This window comes from Lissotriton vulgaris, chromosome 4_1, assembly GCF_964263255.1.
Source record: "Lissotriton vulgaris chromosome 4_1, aLisVul1.2, whole genome shotgun sequence".
In the NCBI taxonomy this organism is placed as follows: Eukaryota; Metazoa; Chordata; class Amphibia; order Caudata; family Salamandridae; genus Lissotriton; species Lissotriton vulgaris.
This window is the reverse complement of record NC_141691.1, coordinates 1,740,970,922-1,740,991,317: the sequence shown is the minus strand read 5'-3', so window position 1 is coordinate 1,740,991,317 and position 20,396 is coordinate 1,740,970,922. Positions and strand designations below refer to the sequence as shown.

Below are 20,396 nucleotides of genomic sequence, written 5' to 3'. Positions count from 1 at the left end.
GTGTAGAACTATGGATTCTAGGATGACCTCATGTAAAACTTTTGATCCTAAGACCTCTTCACAATCAACCTCGACTACTCTGCATTCTGCTTCCAGTGTTAATGATGATTTAACTTTTTCTGCTATGTTAGATACTTTTGGGTGTGAGCCACAAGCTGTGAATGTTGATTCGCCTGTTGGGGATGCTGTTCCTGTTGACTCAGGTTGTACCCTAAATGATTCCTCCAATGTTAACTCTGATCTTGCAGTTTCTGGACGTGTTGTTGAACAACCTGCTAATGAATCTTTAAGGAGAAGTGTTTGTGTAAAGTGTTCCCCGTCAAATTGCGTGATTATATTAATAATCTTTGGTTTTTTCTTGTTTTTTTTTCTCCAAAGGGGGAAGATGTGTAGTATTGTCCCTTTAAGAATTGTTATGGTTCTATCTTAGTTCTGTATTCTATATGTGGGAGTTGGGCAGTGTTAGCCGGTCTCCTGCATACTGTGGATGTACAAGCTGTTTCTCTGCATTAAATCTTCTCTTCTTTACCACAACTGTCTCCTGGGATTACTACACATGGCTTTTGAACTTAAGTTATGCCCTAATGTTCAATTTTCACACAAGAGACTGGGCAAGTACATTTAGCCCTAGAAGTTTAGTTTCGTAGCACGATTTTTGCCCACTCATACATCTAGCACAACTGCTCCTTTATAGGCAATCTTAATTGCAATAAGGAATTTACAAGTTTAGAAGTCGTTACTTGAAGACATGGGATGGAAGAATAAGTGCTATTGTGGCTCCACATCCTTCAGCTTCTAAATAAACCCCTGGACTGGACTGAAAATATATCGCAGGCTGTGCGTTTATTTTCCCTTAATATTAAACATTTCTCTTTCTTAAAAAAAAAAAAAGTTTCTAATTTTCAGAAAATAGGACAATTTGAATAAAGGTTACTTCCAACAGTTAACAAGCAGTTAAGTTATTAAGGTGCATTTCACATGTCCGTTATTGTTTCATAAACTTATTAGAAGAGAAACTGTTCTTTACCGTTTGTACTTTTCCAGGAGAATAGCCTCTAGCTCCTTGGCAGCCTGAACTCCAGCAGGGCAATCTGGGAAGTCATTAGGGATGTGAGGTGTTCCTTTGCACAGGGAGTGATGCAAAGCCTCTTTTAATCCACCAATCCGGGCACCTCGATATATCTGAATGGGAGTAGGCAAAACAGGAAGTTACTGACCTTCAATAATGATATTTCCGGTGGATAAGTGATCTTGCTGCAGATCCCTCACCTTATGAATAGCCCTCTAGGCACCAGAGTGGTCAAGAAAATATTTACCAACAATAGCTCGCTAGTTGGCACCATTCAGCTTTAACCCTAACACCACACACCTGATGCCACGACATCCAACTATATTAGATACTAACTGGCATGCTGGTGCCAATCAATCAATATATACTTTATTCGATTTAAAAAATAAAATCATAAAAGTCAAACACAGTGTAATACATTACATACATGATGACAACAACACGAATTACAATTTAACTTGCTTTAAAACACCATAAATATAACATTATACAAAATAACCTACTGTAGGGGAAGTTAAAAACTGTAAAAATAATAACGCTGGTGTCGGTTATTGGTACTTTTTCCACATGCCATGGAGGATTGAAGGGGACCTGAGACAGCAACAATAACAGCACATAACATGTTTGATACCACGGGCTTATTATTATGTAAAACCCTATCTCATCAGAGGAGGAAGGAGGGTGGTGTGGAATCTGAGGGAAAGCCATGTACCCACAAGAAATCTCCCTGTAGAATTCTCACCTTGACTGAGTCCCCAAGAAATACCCCCGGGCGATGGAATTCAGAAGTGTTGATTAAACACAAACAATATGTGGAGCAGCCCTGGCAAGGTATAAGTCACGGCTTACTTATGCTGAGAGGCAGCAATGGTTTGCAAATGGATAAGAATGACAACGTGGTAACCTAGCAGAAATCAGCCACAGGAACACGTCTGGTGAGATCCGCCTCTGGTAAGGGCACAAATGCCCTCGGGAGGATCTTTTTTGGCTAAGGCATAGCAGATCTTGATAAACAGGGCGACAGTGCATAATACTGCATTTGGTCACCGCTTAGCCCCGTCTACTGCAGTAGTAATGATGTAATAAAATACCACAACCCTGGGGTCAAATCTGTGCAGCCACTCATCCTTTTGGGCTGGATGGGAGGAGGGATGTAAGATGGAAGAGTAACAGACTGGCTCATATGAAAGGCAGATAACTGTGTGAACTGAGAGGACTTGAAGTTTACCAAGCCTAGGAGCTGAGAAGTCGAACTGTACAACTGTGCAACAGCTCAAATGGATAGGCCTCTAGGAAGCTAACACAAAAATTAAATCCCACTGAGGAACAATGAACAGATAGGGAGGAAACAAGTAAAGCAATTCCTTTAAAAAAATGCCATTAGTAGTGATTTTAAAAAGCATGGATGGTCAATTGGGTGCAAGAAGATGGACAGCAAAATCACCTTGACTGTAGACATTGATAGAGCTTGTTCAGTAAATGTCAGAATACCTTATGCTTTATCTTGGAGGGGACAATATGGAGATGTGTATCCAAACAAAACAGATATACAGATAAGAGTGAACATACAAACAGAGAAAAGGGGGAACTGGACAGAGAAGAGAGACAAACACTGCAGGAAGTAACATTGGAGTTCATTCTTCAGAAGTGACTTTCTACAGTTTTAATAAATGGTATACCTTCTCGAAGTTGGGATCCAAACCAATAAAGGAGTGGACCCAAATATATCACAGCAAATGCACTTCTGTGGGACTTTATGGGGCTGGTGTATGAGGATATGTCAACATAGAACCACTCCAGAATAGAGAAAATATATTTGCCAATCACCTTTAATCAAGTCCGCATTCTGTATCTACTTTGATCAGCCAAGCAGAACTGGGTCTGAACTATTTAGTACAGTGATTAATGATTACTGGAAATCGGGGACCACCACTGAGTCATTATTGGAATTCAGTGACCACATTCTAACCGATTTTGATGATCTGACTCGCAAAACAATGCGCAAAAATACTGAAACAAACATTCATCAAATATATTATGACCTATTTTATTTAATTAACAAATATACAAATAAAATCAAAATTTTAATGGAAAGGTTAGAACTTTTCTAAACTCAACTAACACCACCCACCATCCCTACTATATTCTTCAATTCCCTTCCACTGCTCCCATTTATCAATCTGAGGATGCCAATCAATTTCAAACTCCTTTACATTTACTGAACATTTTAACATTTTCAATTCTGCTTCTTTATGTACACTTTAATAATATTTCATTTTCTGAGCCGTCGTGGACCCCCAGAGCAGGTTTTGCGGACCCCCAGGGGTCCCTGGATCACAGATAGATGCAAGATCACATCGCCCCCTTATTGTTATGACTTAAGATTTGGAACACGCTTGAAGCAGACTTTACTCGGCACGTACTGAAATGTGGGACATTCCCTGACTGATTTATATTAGGCAGACCTTTGAGCAGCGTTGTGTTACGGAACTTTTCAGTAACCCAGCCTCAATTTCTGCTACGACTAAAGAGTGAATGAAAATCTTGTTTGAAAACTTGCAAAAGGTTACAACTTATTCCAATTTGATGACTAACACGGGGTGGAGCATTATTTTGCACAAATGTGTAATTCACAACATAGATTTCCTCTTACAACTTTGAAACCGAGCACTGTACACTTCTTGTTTCTATTTCCTGTACAGGGCACTTAGTTTAGGGCTCTCCTCAAATGTCCCTGTGATAATTCAACTAAACAAAGCACAGCTCACTTTATGTTATGTTGCACTATATATAAATCCTGCTATTCTAGACTTTTACTCCAGATTATACGGGCTGTGAATATTAGACATTATTGGCCAGCTGTGGCTTATTTATAACAGCTTGGTTCACCCATAATATGCTATGGAGTTTTGAATATCAGAAGCGCTCCAACAGTAAAGCGTACTTCTGAAAGTGCAATTTTGGCTTAATTGATATGTATTTTATGAAGTTTTAAATCTTTCTTATTTTCCCGAAGTCTTATTGTTATAATGATTGAAAAAACCCTGACTGGTCTTATTGTTTTTTTGTCCAATTTAAATAAAGCACATTATTTTTACCGGCACATGTGGCGTGAGCTCATCTGATTCCAATTGTTTTCTGCTCTAATCACATATATTGTACTTTGTTAATGATTTTATACTTGTGATATGTATTTTTATTCCATTTTAAATGTGTTTTTATGGTCTTAACAGACCGAAATGAAATCTGACTGACTGATATATAAACTGATTAGAATATTTTGTATTTTAGGCAATAAAGTCTTGGATAATTCACATTGAACATAAATGACTTATCTCAAACTACAATTATAGTATATATTTCTTTCATGTTGATACTACAGATTTAATATTGAAATAATGGAATCTAAAACAACAAAAAACATTGGAGATACGGTTAAATGGTAACACATTATTGCACCTAGCATACCAACGATTACATGTTTCTTGTACAAATAAGTAACTATTAATGTAATGTTGTCAAATAAATCAAGAGTTAACAGGTAAATCTGATAAATCCTTAAGGGAGAAAAATGGTTCAGAATTAGCAAATTTGCTCTCCTTTGATTGAAGACATATAAGAAGAGTGGAAAATAAAGTACAAAACAGTTACATTATCAGAAGCTCTCCTTAGGTTTCAAAATAAATACTCCAAGTATTTTCTAGGAAAACAATAGATAGAACTGTCACAACAGGTTCCAAATGAAACAAAAGTAAAACTCCATAAATAAACAAGATTAAAACCCTTACTTCACAAAACCAGAATCTTAAGAACAAAATTCCCCCGAAGGAGATTCACAGGGCAACAAGAACAGGAAAACTGGAGGCTTGGATGAGCAAAAAGGCAAGCACGGTGGTCTGCGACTCAAAGAACACTCTACCATAGAGTACAAGCCATTGTCGCTTTAAATATAGCCTGCCTTCCTGACCCGACTCGGTAAATTCCAACTGAGTGCATCCAACAAGGGACTGATGGGCAGCACATGCGGAGGTTTGGTAACTTCCTTATCCCGCTTGCGCAGCAAATGACTGGCTGGTGAATGCGAAGTCCCTTTATTGGTCTAAGAACACCTTCAGAGCACTTGGACTCTCCTCCACGACTTGGGCTTTACAATGTAAATGGTCATGCTGAAGGCAACCTGCTTAGCAGTAGTGCTGAACGCAACCCAAATAATTCTTACATTCTGCAAATCTCTGAAACCTAGGAAGTTGTCCACCCAGGAGCTTGTCAACAAAGCGTTCTGTGATATCTGGGTATTATTCTTACTATTATTAGAGTTAAATTCTTAAATTGGTCATCTATCTAGTCTGTCTGTCAGGAATTTTTACGGCCCACTTTAGAATGTTTTACTGTGAACATGTGAAGGTTCTGTGAAGTTGGTGGAAGCTGGACAAACTGGACGGTGGATGGAGTTCCTCTACTGTGAATAAACTATCATCACCTTCTAGCCTGGAGTCATAGCTCTTTGAGTGCCTGGGTTTTGGAGATTAGTGCACATGCTTCAACTTTTTTCTCTAATAATTGTGTGATTTCAGCCAACTCCGAGGATGAAGGGTAACCTGCTTGGTGTATACATGCTTATCTCTGCAAAAAATATCTTGGCCTGCACCGCCTGGTAGCCTTGGAGTGAATTAGAGCCCAGGAGTTGCAGGTCGCTGAATTATGGTTCATAACATGCAGATGTTGTGTGGCACACATAAGGACATTTTCTTGAGACTCGGTTAGAACAGGTCATTGATGAAAAGTTGAAAAATGTTTTTAACTACGCACTAAAAGGTCTGCATTAGGTGCCTGCTCAATATACCTCAATGCTGTAGCACCTAGTGGGCACAGTAGCTTTGAAGCTGCATGGAGCCACCTGTCAATGCTGAAAAGCTATCGCTAGGGAAAGGTTTCCAGACTAGTCTGGTGACTGGAGGAATATTCATAAGGTGAATAATCTGTGGGAAGAAGTATTGATTAGAAACTGTAGTTCTAATAAGTAATAATTGCACTTATGATGAAGCACATAGTCACATATCTACCACCTAGCTGCCACACCCACAGGTTCTTTGAATACCCACTTGGTACTCAATAATACACAAAGTAAACAGATGAATTATTATTCAACAGGTTGATCAGAATAGAAACATAATAAAATCTAATGCAATTATGTGGTTTACATTGGTCATGGAATCAGTTTTGGCATGCAGTGGTTACTTGGTCTCAATTGTGAGACTTACCTCTGATGTCCTGAGATCCCAAAACTGAGCACCAAGTACAGACCTTCAGCACTTGCCTCTCAGAGTAGTGGGTGTACACAGTTTAACTCCACATTGGCATCCCGCCGAACTATTCTAGGCCATGGATGAGGGCCAAGACAATCTCAAGGCCAAAGTGGTAGCAGCCAGGAACGCATACTTAGCAAGTATGGGTCCTGTCACTCACACCCTGGGTTTCCAGTGCAAGTGTTACTCGCTAAACTTATTTGGCCATCGCTTTTTGAACTTGTTCAGTCCTTCCTCTTTACCCAGGCAGCTGGGCTAGCATCTCCCTTCCTCTCCTTCTGCATAAGCACCTACAGTGCCTTTTTTGCAGCAAGAAAGGGCAGGCTCCTTCTCCTAGCGCAGATCCCCAGTGCTTTTGGCACGAATCCTTGATGTTCACTCACCTGGCTAGGAAGTGTCTCTTGGTTGAGACACTGGTCCATCACCCTTCAGTGGTGTTGCCTTGGCACCAGTCAGTGAGAAGTTCTTGAACACTGCCTTGGTGTTTCAGCTCCATTTTAATAATACTATGTTTCCAGACAGGGACCGTGGAATCACCAGACAGTTCTGGGGACTGGTCTCAGGTGGTTCTGCTCCTTTTGATTATTCCTATCAGATAGGCCAGCCACAGCCTTAGTCTTCAGGTGTCAGTGGGAAGTAGTGGTGGGGTTGGTAGTCTCTCTGTAGCTCAGAGAAACCCAAAATACAGGCACAAAAAGAGGAGAATTAATTCCACTCTACGCCTTTTAACTTGATATTGGGACAGCTGTCACCAGTCCTCCCACACACTGGCTTGTCACTAGGGCTTCAATAATGCATTAATGGAGTCCTCTAATATACAGTGCTCATCTGGTAGACTACCTTCATCCTCCATTTTGTGCACCATCTCCACAAAGGATATCCACATGGATTTCACAGTCTCCACAGACAATCATGGCACACACGTCTTTACTCATTCAGACACAAACACACTGAATACACACAGGCAACACACAACTGGATGCAGAGAAGGACCTGTCTGCAAGGGACTGGCACACTAATGAAGAGAGGAAGGCAATTAGGCAATTCTCCCTGTGCAGGTTAGGTGTAAAATGACCAGTCCGCCCATACTGATAGTTTGCTGCGGCCACTGTTCAGCCCACTACCACATAGTAAGCGCAAGGACAGTGCAACTGGGGTGCCCCTCCAGGCCACAGAGATGCATTCTGGGTCGCAATTTGAGAAACTCCGGGCCCTCATCTTACACACAATTGCAATGTACAATCAGAAAACAAATTAGTCAAAACATCAGAGGTTCAGTCACAGTTACTCACCGAGAGGGCACTGGTACATGCTTAAAGTCATGTATGGGACATTTCCATCCCAACACTTGGGTGAAGTTCTTGTTCACCGTGTAACAATTACTCTTGAAGTGGAGGACGCTTACTCAATCTTTTGTATAGCCTCACAAACAACAGTAATGGTTGACTGGTATGAGATCCAAGGTGAGAAGGCAGGTGGAACACATCCAAATCGAAACTAAAACTTGCTCCACTGCTCACAGTAAGGCTCTGATAGAGAGGCAGCTACTCTAGAAACCAATTGTAGAGCTCAGTAGAGAACAGTCTGGGAAGCATTTGATATATCCTTTAGTCCAATGCACACTAGTACAGATAACAAGAACAAAGCTAGAATCTGGCCTCACTTCATGACAGACTGCTGGTAGGTCATGTGATCCTCTCAGGATCCATCACCTTTAATGTCACTAAGCACAGTAAAGTGATGAGTGCTTCGTTCAAAAATGCCTTGTCCATTTCAAACGAAGGTCTCTCTGCAAAGAACAGATCAAATGGAGCCGGGGGCTTACTTACTAGTTTCATAGACCTACAAAGATGATCTGAAAGAAAATATCAGACCTTCAAAGTAGTAGCTAAAAAGGAGCCCCATTAAACACTTATCAAATAATGGTGTTGAATACCTTGATGTAATGCCAGAGGAGATCTCCAAGAGGAATATATACTTTGTAGAAATCACATTTTTCAAAACCCAGGACACAAAAAGGTTTGGGACTAGGGGAAGTTAGCATGCAGGAGGCACACCTTTTCTGCTTCAAGATTAAACCTTTTTGCTAATATTGGAACTTAAATCAGTGCCTGAATCCTGGAGTCCAGAAGAGACATGCCACACATTTACACTCTTGGGAGGAGAGAAGACATTGGAAAGAAGCCAAGGAGGAAGTAAATAAGGGAAGGGGCGCTGGCTTTTGGCAGATGTGCAGATGAGTCCAAGACTTGGTCATGCTAGGCCACGTATACGCATTATTATACAGGGGAATGCTGAAGCACAATAGTCATCCCACAAAAAGGTCACACAGGACAGGGTTTTTCAGGCAACTTATTTTCAACCACTGTGGCTCTGTTCCACTATAGACTGACCACCAGATTGCTAAAGCTGGTTGTTTTTGTGTTCTTAACTGAATCTAGAATATGTCCAACAGTACATAGGGGTGGTGCTGACTTTCACTGCCATCTCTGTGGTCCTGGCCCCAAGGGACTGGCCATCTTGCACTCACAGATCCAGCCCTTTGACCAGTTCTGCCTTACCTTAAAGACTGGGAAACGCCCAGAAGAGTTGGCACCACAGTGGATGAGCTATTCACTACAGAGGAGCCAGCGCTATGCGCAAGTTCCCGAGCAGTGAAGTTTCAATGGGGGCCTCTGAGTGGCTCTCAAACAACTACAGGATTGGCACCAGAACCTGAAGCAGCCCACTGGAAAGAGTGTTAATCTACCATTATGTCCTAAACAGAAGTGCAACCATTTGCATAAACTCACTATAAAGTCCTATAAGCACACAGATTGGCACACACACAACATCAAGGAAATTATGCAACTGGGAAATATTCCTGCTGACCCATATTATTCCATATCAAAGACAACACATCCCAGAAGAACTAGTGGATGATAAAACCTGAAGCTTATGACAAGCTGAGGTCCCAAGTCATCGTTGGGCATTAATAGCATCATCACATACAGTGTGAATCGAGTCAGAGTTAGACCTTTATTGAGTATGTGCTTAAGGATTGGAACAAGAAAGTAAAATCTGCTCAAGAGAAACGTTTGCGTGAAAGCTATACCCTTGTCAATCGCAAATGTGGACCTGGAGCAACATGTGACAGCGCTCTTTGCGGAACTACCTAAGTGACTGGAGCCATGTGAACCTGTGCCGGACTGGAACCACAGATTATCCACAGTCTAATAAAGAAGGGCCTTGTCCTAGATGTCCTAACTAGTGTTCACTACTTCAAGATGGTAAAGTAGATCCTTCCCAGTGCAAAGAAGAAACAAATCTAGGTTTCAGAGGGCACAACATCTCATTATTCCCGGTATGTCCCAAACCACACTTACAAAACTACACAACATCATGGAGGTGACCTTCTCTTTAAGGTGCAAAAGAATGCCACTCTAGTAGAGCTACCCAAATTAGAACCTTGCTCACTATGAAGAAGGAAGCCACTAACATACTTTGAATGGACAGTGCAAGAGGGGAGTAAATGCTCCCACAAGAACCTCACCAATCAGGGTTCATACTAAGTTACATCCAAACCTGTGTGACATGTAGAAGACACTGGCAACCACAAACCAAGCTAGTCTAGAGAAATAAGTAAGTGATACACCTGGAGAAGGAACCGCCACTTCAGAAGTTGAAACTTGACAGTTTGGTTAATCCTTGCGGTATCACGCAACTAACCATGACATCCTTTAGACATAAAAAGCAAGCTACTACACCCATGGAGTGTGGGGAGAAACTGCCAACATTCCCAAGCTAGTGTTAATTATAGTGGGAGAGCAAGTACCAGGGGATGGGAGAGTGACCTGAATGAAGTTCTTTACCAGTTACTAGGTAGATGGTTCACTCATCGACGTGAAGGACTGGAACTCCCTGCCTCTGCATCTAAGGCAATCACTGTTGCTGTCTCAATTCAGGAAGAAGCTCAAGACCTGGCTCTTCGACTGAACTAAAGATCCCCCTCCCCCAACCCCCCCAGGGCCTTGAGACCCGAACTGGTGAGTAGTCACGTCTAACAAGAAACCGGATTGATTGACTGACCCATACATCAACCCCATAGTAATTACGAAATTGCCTGTTGACCGCTAAATATGCTAGGGAGGGTCAGGTTTGCTTGTAAACAGTATTAGAATATTTAATGAATGTCTTTTCATAAACGCCTGTAAACCATAAATTATTTTGGCAAATGTATTTGCAAGTTAAGCTGTAAAATGCACCAGTTGGCCCCATAGTTTCGATATGTTCTTACAGGGTGGACCCATACTACAACATTTCAGTGAAATAGGTTGGGTCTGTAGGTACAATTTGGAGACATTCTTTACAACCCAGATTTTAAACGTTAGCATCCACCACTCGCACTGGCAGAAGACACCACGTTGTCACAAGCTTGAGGAAAGTAGATGGAAACCAGTGGGTTTCCAACAGCGAGACAGGCTCCAAAGGCCCTCAAATCTTGTAAACTGAACAGGTGCCACTTTTACTAACTGTTCTCAACTGAGTGTCCTGCTCCAACAACTGATCTATGAAATCGGGTTACTGTCACAGTTCCAGAGAGTCAGAAAAAGACAATGTTTTCCTCTTTACAAGCTGCTAACTTTGAAACCCAACATGAAGTCTCAACAAGGGCTCCCCTCTGGCATTCTGCAGATCACTAAATCTGGCGTCATTCGTGTACAATTATGCTTCACTTCTTTTCCTGCTGATTCATTCTGACATTTGCTATGAAAGACACATTCGTTTTACTGACTTTGGAAAGCCCGTTAGTGCGGTTGCACCAAATCATTTTCTATTTTTAAGTCCCTCTCAGGTCTTATTTTCTTGAAATGGAGCAAAACACATTCAGAAAAGAACTTGATGAACTTTTCTTTCTGCATATCCTACGAGAGTCTCTGCCAAAAGACTCATTTAGAGAAGACAGGGGTGTCCTCCTGGCCCACAGTGGGGATGACTCAGAAGGCGCTGTCTGGGTTGCGCCATTTTCATTGCCAACATGTGCTACAGGGAGCAGGTTGGACTCTCTCTGGGGGTAGGAGCAGCGGTGACAGGGAATGAGGAAGACATTTGCAAATTCCAAAAATTAATTATAAGTTTCATGAAATCTTGCAAATCAGGGTCAGTTATTTTGTTATATGTATATAACTTCCATATCCTGACAAGGGCAGATTTCAAGCGCTTATAATTCAAGGAGGATGTTAGGAGAGTAGTAAGGTAGCCAAGACGAAGAGTAAATAGAACATACAAAATGAAATTAACAAAATACACTCTTATTTTTTAAGCACTTAAGTTTGGCTAATATTCACATGGGTATTTTCCAAACAAAATTAGAGAGCAGACTGTGCCCCCTAAAAATCAGAACAATTTGTAATATATATATTTCTTTCTCATCAATAAAATGCATGTGAAAAAAGCCACTGACTTACAAAAGAAATCCAGAATGCCATGCCCCAGCCTTTAGGCAGACAGATGTCCCAGCCAGCTCCCCATCCCCTGCGCTCTTCTCCAGTCACTTTTCCTGGCTGTTGAATTAGGAGGACTGGAACCTTGGACTCCGAGGGACCCAGCTCAAGCCTCGACCCCGGAACCAAGAGCTCTCTCCTCAAACGATTGATTTTCTGGAATGATCAAATAAGATTAATTTGAACATGCAAGCATTAAATTCCAAGTAGGCTTGTTTTATCATTCTATTATTCTTAATAAAACATAATAAGGCGCTCCAGTTAAACTTACCCCACGGAATGTGGTGCTTTTCACACAATGTTATACTGATTTTTGGACAATGACAAATAACTTTCTATTACATCCCTCCCCCCTCCCCGATGTGTCTCTTAAAGTGAAACTCGTCTTCCAATTATAAAAAAAAAAGTCTTGGGTCGACCTTTACAATTTCTCCTTCTTAAGCTGAATTTAGTGCTATCTGAATGGCCCTTAATGTCTTTCAACTAACCAATGCCCTGTAGTCTCTGGCAACGTTATTGGCCACCACCGGTTCAGAACGATATGTTCTTCCCCCTGTATGAAATGCTAAATCTTAGCCATACCTATTATATATCACTCTTTCCCATACCAATCTTTCAGTGTAGGTATGTTTGTTGGCTCTAAACTCTTCAGCGTAATTTGTTTTGAAGACGACAAAGAATCCATCAGCCTAGTTACACTCCTGTCTACCACATTTTACCCAGGCATCCATGCTAAATTGTGCTGGCTGGAGCCCTAGGGATTTGCATAAGTATTGCCTCTATCACTTTTATCACATCTCCCCAATATGTTCCAACATCTCTTAACATGGGCATTATCGTTCCTTCTTACTGGCAATTTCTCCAGCAGCACTTGGAGTGTTCCTTATTGGCACCTTCTATGCAGCAAAATGTTTACTGCAACCGGAAGAGTATTTTGCTACCTGCTCCCTTGTACATGCTTGATCTCCCTATAAGCATTTCAGTTTAGTGTCTCCTACTGCTCTACAGTGCATTCAATTCCTATGACTTTATCCAACTAGACTGGGAAGCCTTCTTAGACATCGATGTTCCTTCATCACGAAACCTATACATTTTGGATATTAAGTGTGTATCTTCTGACCATTTCAGTAACAGTTTTCAAATTCAGTGAGTGGACGTGTAGTAGCAATTTGTAATTCTCTTTACATGATCCAGGGTCTGATTTGGATATAGCTAAATCTTTTGGATTCGCTGGGCAATACTGTATTATATGTTATTCAAATTAATGTATCTCTCAGTTTTTAAAAAGGTCTGTAATTATGATGCATCTGGCCTGTTGCCATTGAACAACGGTCCCTATCCAGCACAGGCCCAAAATTAAGGATTTCCAAACAATGGTGTGTATGGTGACAGGTGATCGTCTTACAGTCCACTCACATTATGCCATATTTAGAGAGCGGCCTTAATGATAGGATACCGAGATATTCTGATGCTTATATTTTGGTCCCATTCATGGGGACTTACTATAGTGGGCTCTCTGCTAGGAAAGTGGTCTTTAAAACACCAATGTTGCTCTATTTCGGCTTTCAGTCATTCTAGACGGCAGCTTAAGTGAGTGGATGATCGTAAACTTGAAAATTGGGAATCCCCCAATATTCTTCCATCTAGTGACCAATTCAAGACTTGGGTGCTACTCTCGTTTTCCACCTCCAGTCAGGAGAGAAATAGTACCTTGGGTAAGATCATTAGAAAATTTTTAATTTCAAAAAGTTTTAATTAAAGATTGTGGTGCAAAACAGCGGTTGGCATACATACATGAATTGTATACATTGTAAACAGTAGGGCAGCAAGGTATTTACACATGGGTAATATAAAAACTGATAAACATGGATCAGAGATCACGCTAAAGCATACATTTCTAAGTTGCTCAACCGTGTGGTGAGAAAATAAAAGAGGACAAAAAAGAAAGGAGAGGGAGATAGAAGAAAATCAAAGAACTAGAAATACAAAAGAGTGGGAGGAAGGTTGCAAAAGTTAATAGGTGGTTAATGTAAAGGACCAGTCGAGCCTAAATAAGCTGCGTCCACAAGTCTATGTTAGAAGGCACCAAAATATTGGTTGCAAGTCAGCGTAGTGGGCTGTTGGTAGTGATGACATATAGCAGTATATCGTAGTGAGTCAGGGAGGATTGATCAGCTCGATGTATCTGTCTAGGCTATTCCATAAATCTTTATTAGCTGAGATCCAGGGACACTTGGTAGACAGTATGGAATGCGTGCCCCAATGTATCTCATCCACTCCCACCAAGTATTCTTGGAGGAATTCCCTAGTGATTTCCAAGATGACAGGATGGTTTTGTGGGCCAGGGTAAACATTAAGTCTATCAGGAGTAAGTCATCCTGTTGTAGTCCAGTCGTGTGTGAGGGATTGGAAAGCACCACAAACGAAAAACAAAAATTTCCTAGGGAGTTTAGTATGAAAGATGTTGTCAATAGTGTAGTGGATTTTAGTCCAAAAAGAGTTCAGCAAAGGACAGCCATACATCTTGTGACATTTTCAGAGTTACAATTCCAGCAGGTGTCTTGGTCCATCAGACCCAGTGCAGCCATGCTGCGTGGGGTCCAACAGGCTCTGTGTAGCATGTGTAGTGTGGTCTGAACAAGATTTGGTGTGATTGTTTTAGTGAATGGGAAAGCCCACAATTTTGGCAAGTCAATGCCTGATGGGGTAGATCAGTAATACTTAAAGTACGGCTTAAGGGCCACATGAAGCCCTCATGACCTTTACATGCGCCCCTGGTCCACTGCCGCACTGGGCTGCTGTTTACTCGACTCAGCACTAAACCTTAAAAAATGTTAACTAAACAGGCAAGTATTTATTTAAAGGTTAATTGATGTTAAAGAAAGGAAGTAACTAGGGAGTCCTGCTCTGCTTAACTTTAGGAACATCTATAAGACATCTTGCAGCAAAAGTGCAAAAAATATGCTAAAGTCCCTTAAAATTGTATTTCATTAACGTGCAGAACCGTTTCACTTTAGTACATCAGATTATACCAGTGCGTTAAGATTAAGTGATAGTGAACATGAATTAGAAGCACTCTTTGGGTGGCCTGGGTTATTACTATACATGAACAACATTATACTTTATTAAATTAAACACAAAAAAAGGTTTTGTACATCACATGACACAAGTCTTGTATTTTGATGTCCTCATATATGTTAACGAAGAAAAAGAATGGAAAGTGAACATAAACAATTGCCCAGGGACGCACAATTTGGTAAAGTGGGGAAGCCTGGATCAACCCCAAGTACGGTGATTGCACCTATATTGAAATTTTATGCAGCGAGCATATGAATTTTTTGCGCAGGGAGATTTTTCTTCAAGGTTGCTGATGCGCTGATCTGCTGCAGATAGCTCTTCAGTAAATTGTTTGATATCCGAGTTTCATACCTGCCACATTTTGCTGCATGATGTCCATGCTGATTCTGGTTGTTTGGACAAGTTGTAAGACATTGGAAAGCTTTTGAAGAAAGGTGTCCATTGTTTCCTTAAATTCAGTTTTGTTTTTAATAGGCGTTTCGGGAGCTGGAGACTTTGGCTTTGTTCTTTTTGTACCTATTTTTGATTTTTCTCAGCCATCTTGAAGCTTTAGCTGTTTGGAACAATCTGATTTGAAGTAGCGTGAAGTGGGAGATGACCAAGCTCGGTGGGTGGTCAGTAAGATGTGCCTTTAGTTTCATGGATGATGTGAGTACACCTCCTCTGTCGCCAACTGGAGTAGTGGGGCACTTCTCACAGATGTTTAAATGAATGCCTATTCAGGAACGTGGAATATAGTAATGTGTAGAGAATACTTGTCATATATGGTGGTGGGGACCTCTCAAGTTCCTTCACTCTGCTCATGTTGTGAAGTCGTGCCCTACATGTCAGTTACAGAGGGTCGCGTATGGTTAAGGTTGCTGGCACAGGCATGTAGCTTATCCCTAAGTATATTTCAACAACAGGAGAGGTAGGGCTAGGGGTCACTCCTCTTTCCCTCGTAGACACTATTAAACAACAAAAGAGTGACTTGCAGCGCAAAACAATAGAAAAGGTGACATCAATGAAGTTTGCGACCTAAAAGGGGGGGGGGTGTGATTGATGGGAAAAAACGTTGTTTTTAAAAACAACCCTCACTCACCAACCTAGTTGGTGACATGCTTCATCATCGGGTTCCCACCAGGGAGACTGAATGTCTCCCCGGTGAAAGCCTGGTTTATAGCGGAGCGTTTTTTTTTGGGACTTGTGAAGTAGTGCCCAGGATTGTGAATAGTGATTTTAAAAGATGGCAAGCTGTGCCCAGACCTGATTTTAATAAAGGGCCAGCCGGCGATCGATAAAAACAGGTGAATCGAACACGTATTGGTTTTAAAATTGAACCAAATGTATCCTAGTTAAAAATGTGAAAAAAAGGTCGACATGTTTCTGCTCTTAACTGCTGGTTCAGCAAAGCTTTCATCAGGACCAAAGAGCCCCCGGCGGTATACGCACTCTAAGGCGTACCCTGACCTGGGGGATGTGTGTATGTGATCGGTAAAACTCACGGTTTTACCCGTACGGGCGCTCATTGGATTTCCAAGGGCCCTAAATCTGGAAGAGAAAAAATACACAAACATCAAGGTATCCATGCATTCATGTTGTTCTCTCATTAACATCGTACCGAGGTGTATAACCATCTGAAACCCTTTACTTGAGGGTCACACACGCAATACTCCATTAACACCCAGCTGTGCCCATTCATATAAAATATGACACTGGAAGTTCAGCGCCTTGTAAGGTGATTACGGCTGAGTTTTTTACATCTGAAATACATGCATTTAAACGTGCATTTTATTTGCGTTTCAATGATTTCCCTAATCGGTTGCACCAGTTACATTAAACCGTGCCCCTCATATGAGGCGTAAAATCAATAGTGCTATCCACGTACAAATAGAATTACGCCACACACCTCTTGAAAAAGAAATGTATGGACACCGTAGCATGGAAGAAAGTTGGTGTCAATGTAAAACGCTTACATGAAGACTATATTGGCTTTACTTCATGGGATCCGCTGCAGTGGTATTTTTCACGCCCAGGTGATCTTAACAAAAAATAAAGTAAAAGCAAACACTGCGTGTTATTGAAATAGGATATAGGCGTGTCGTCGCACATTCAGAGTTCGGGCCATGAGGAGAGGCTCCGGAACTTCTCCACTAGTCCGGTAAAAGTACACTTACTTATGACCTGGCGATAGCCCTCCCGTAACCTGCTCCGTTCACGTCTGCGCCCGAATATTACTGAACGGACGGGATGCGGAGGCAAAAGTACGGGCAAAAGGTCACGTGACTGTTACGCCGTAAACACAGAGGCGTGACGTGTATATTAGGTTTAAAGGGCTAGTGCGTATTTCGTGTGTGGAAACTTTATTGGCAACTGAACAGAGTGCAAATAATGCAGATTACAGTGTATTAAGGAATGTAAATCACAATACACCGTGCTTATTGGAATTGGCAATGAAGGGCAGATTCTTACAAAGCACATTGGTCTATACTCATAGTGACGCTGGGGGTATCAGAGTGTCCTTCCTATAAGAAAATATAATAAAGGAGTTGATTTTACAGAAACCATTAACCATGCTAAAGAGTGTTTACTTCATGTAACAGGGCGTAACTAAAGACCAGTGGAAAATCTCCCATACGCGGAACAGACCTCAATTTCATAAATCATCACAGAGGATGTTTTTGTGGTGCTGCAAACTATCAAATGGGTCAATGTCGCATCACAGTACCCCATGGGATATTGTTAAGCCCAGATTGATGGGTAGATAGGCGATATATCCATCGCTGTTCCTTTTCAAAAAGTACCCCTTGTGATCCCGCATTCAGATAGAGTTGTTCAATAATGGTCCATCTAATGTCATTGGGGGTGTGGTTAGTTTGCATAAAATGTGGCGTCAGTTTAGTGGTGTTTTTTTGACATCTTATATTACTGCGATGTTCGCAGATACGTTGTTTGATTCGTCTCGTGGTCATTCCCACGTACTTCTGACATGACAGATTTATATTCTTTAATACACTGTAATGCGCATTATTTGCACTCTGTTCAGTTGCCAATAAAGTTTCAAGACACGAAATACGCACTAGCCCTTTAAACCTAATATACACGTCACGCCGCTGTGTTTAAGGCGTAACAGTCACATGACCTTTTGCCCGTACGTTTGCTTCCGCATCCTGCCCGATCAGTAATATTCGGGCCGCTGACGTGAACGGAGCAGGTTACGGGAGGGCTGTCGCCAGGTCATAAGTAAGTGTACTTTTACCGGACGAGTGTAGAAGTTCCGGGCCTCTCCTCGTGGCCCAAACTCTGAGTGTGCGACGACATGCTTATATCCTATTTCAATTACACGGAGTGTTTGCTTTTACTTTATTTTTTGTTAAGATCACCTCGGCGTGAAAAATACCCCTGCCACGGATCCCATGAAGTAAAGCCAATATAGTCTTCATGTAAGCGTTTTACATTGACACCAACTTTCTTCCATGCTACGGTGTCCATACATTTCTTCTTCAAGATGTGTGTGGCGTAATTCTATTTGTACGGGGATAGCACCATTGATTTTACGCCTCATATGAGGGGCACGGTTTAATGTAACTGGTGAAACGCAAATAAAATGCACGTTTAAATGCATGTATTTCAGATGTAAAAAACTCTGGAGTAATCATGTTACAAGAGCCTGAACCACAAGTGTCATATTTTATATGACTGGGCACAGCTGGGTGTTAATGGAGTATTGCGTGTGAGACCCTCAAGTAAAGGGTTTCGGATGGCTATACACCTCGGTACGATGTTAATGAGAGAACAACATGAATGCATGGATAACTTGATGTTTGTGTATTTTTTCTCTTTTCAGATTTAGGGCCATTGGAAATCCTGTGAGCACCCATACGGGTAAAACGTGAGTTTTACTGATCACATGCACACATCCCCCAGGACAGGGTACGCCTTAGAGTGCGCATACCGCCGGGGGCTCTTTGGTCCTGATGAAAGCTTTGCTGAACCAGCAGTTAAGAGCAGAAACATGTCGACCTTTTTTTCACATTTTTAACTAGGATACATTTGGTTCAATTTTAAAACCAATACGTGTCCGATTCACCTGTTTTTAACGATCGCCGGCTGGCCCTTTATTAAAATCAGTTCTGGGCACAGCTTGCCATCTTTTAAAATCACTATTCATAATCCTGGGCACTACTTCACGAGTCCCAAAAAAAAACGCTCCGCTGTAAACCAGGCATTGTAGCACACCGGGGAGATATTCGGTCTTTCTGGTGGGAACCCGATGATGAAGCATGTCACCAACTATGTTGGTGAGTGAGGGTTCCTTTTAAAAACAAAGGTTTTTCCATCAATCACCCCCCCTTTAAGGTCGCAAACTTTATTGATGTCACCTTTTCTATTGTTTTGCGCCGCAAGTCACTCTTTTGTTGTTTAATAGTAGCCCTAAGTAGCCATGTTTAGCTGTGCTACATGCAACTCTGTTCCACCAGTCCAGGAGGCTGTATCTCTACAATCAGAATAGCGCTGCATAGTATGCAGCGCTATTCTGATTGTGGAGTTACAACCTCCTGGACTATCACAAGACCTACCCAACAAACTACATAAACGAGGATACCTCGACCGAATCTTGAAAAAAAGTTGCAAAAGGGCCAGGAATCAGCACAGAGACGCCCTATTGGAGGTCAAACCTAAAGACCCTCTTGAGAGCACTCCACTGACGTGTGTCACCACCTATAACCCTATTTTAATTGCCGTGAGTCGCTGCATCAACAAGCACTGGAATATTCTAAAAAGCAACAAACATGACTGGGATAAACCATTTTTTTCTTACAAACGTGGCGAGGAGCTTGAAAGATTCTCTGGAACATACACGCCCTAAGAACCAACGAAGAGAAGAGGAACAGACTGTATTGAACTCCTGGGGTCTGCCCTCGGTTACTGGACATTTTCCCTGCAGTGGCTGCAGTGTGTGTCACCTAACCACCACCACTAAATTCCTGAATTTGGAACCAGGCAAACAATTGCTACAACGCAGGCACACAGACTGCAACTCATGCAACGTTGTGTATTTGATCACCTGCCCCTGCGGACTGAAGTACGTGGGAATGACCACAAGACTAATCAAACAACGTATCTGCGAACATCGCAGTAATAGAAGATGTCAAAAAAACACCGCTAAACTGACGGCACATTTTTTGCAAACTAACCACACCCCCAATGACATTTGATGGACCATAATTGAACAACTCCATCTGAATGCGGGATCACAAAGGGTACTTTTTGAAAAGGATCAGCAATGGATATATCCCCTATCTACCCATCAATCTGGGCTTAAAAAATGATATCCCATGGGGTACTGTGATGCGACGCTGACCCATTTGATAGTTTGCAGCACCACAAAAACATCCTCCTTCATGTTTTATGAAATTGAGGTCTGTTCCGCGTATGGGAGATTTTCCACCGGTCTTTAGTTACGCCCTGTTACATGAA

The 20,396-nt window shown here is 41.7% G+C and overlaps 1 protein-coding gene across 1 annotated transcript in view; it reads right to left on the bottom strand.

Moving 5' to 3' along the window:
- Positions 1 to 20,396, bottom strand: part of POP1 (POP1 ribonuclease P/MRP subunit) — a 437,201-nt gene that overhangs the window by 58,966 nt on the left and 357,839 nt on the right. The window contains exons 13-14 of the mRNA XM_086966044.1: positions 11,823 to 12,014; positions 1,028 to 1,182 (exon numbers count right to left, since the gene is read on the bottom strand). Of these exons, the coding sequence (XP_086822170.1) occupies positions 1,028 to 1,182; positions 11,823 to 12,014 (347 nt within the window). The remainder of the gene's footprint in view (positions 1 to 1,027; positions 1,183 to 11,822; positions 12,015 to 20,396) is intronic.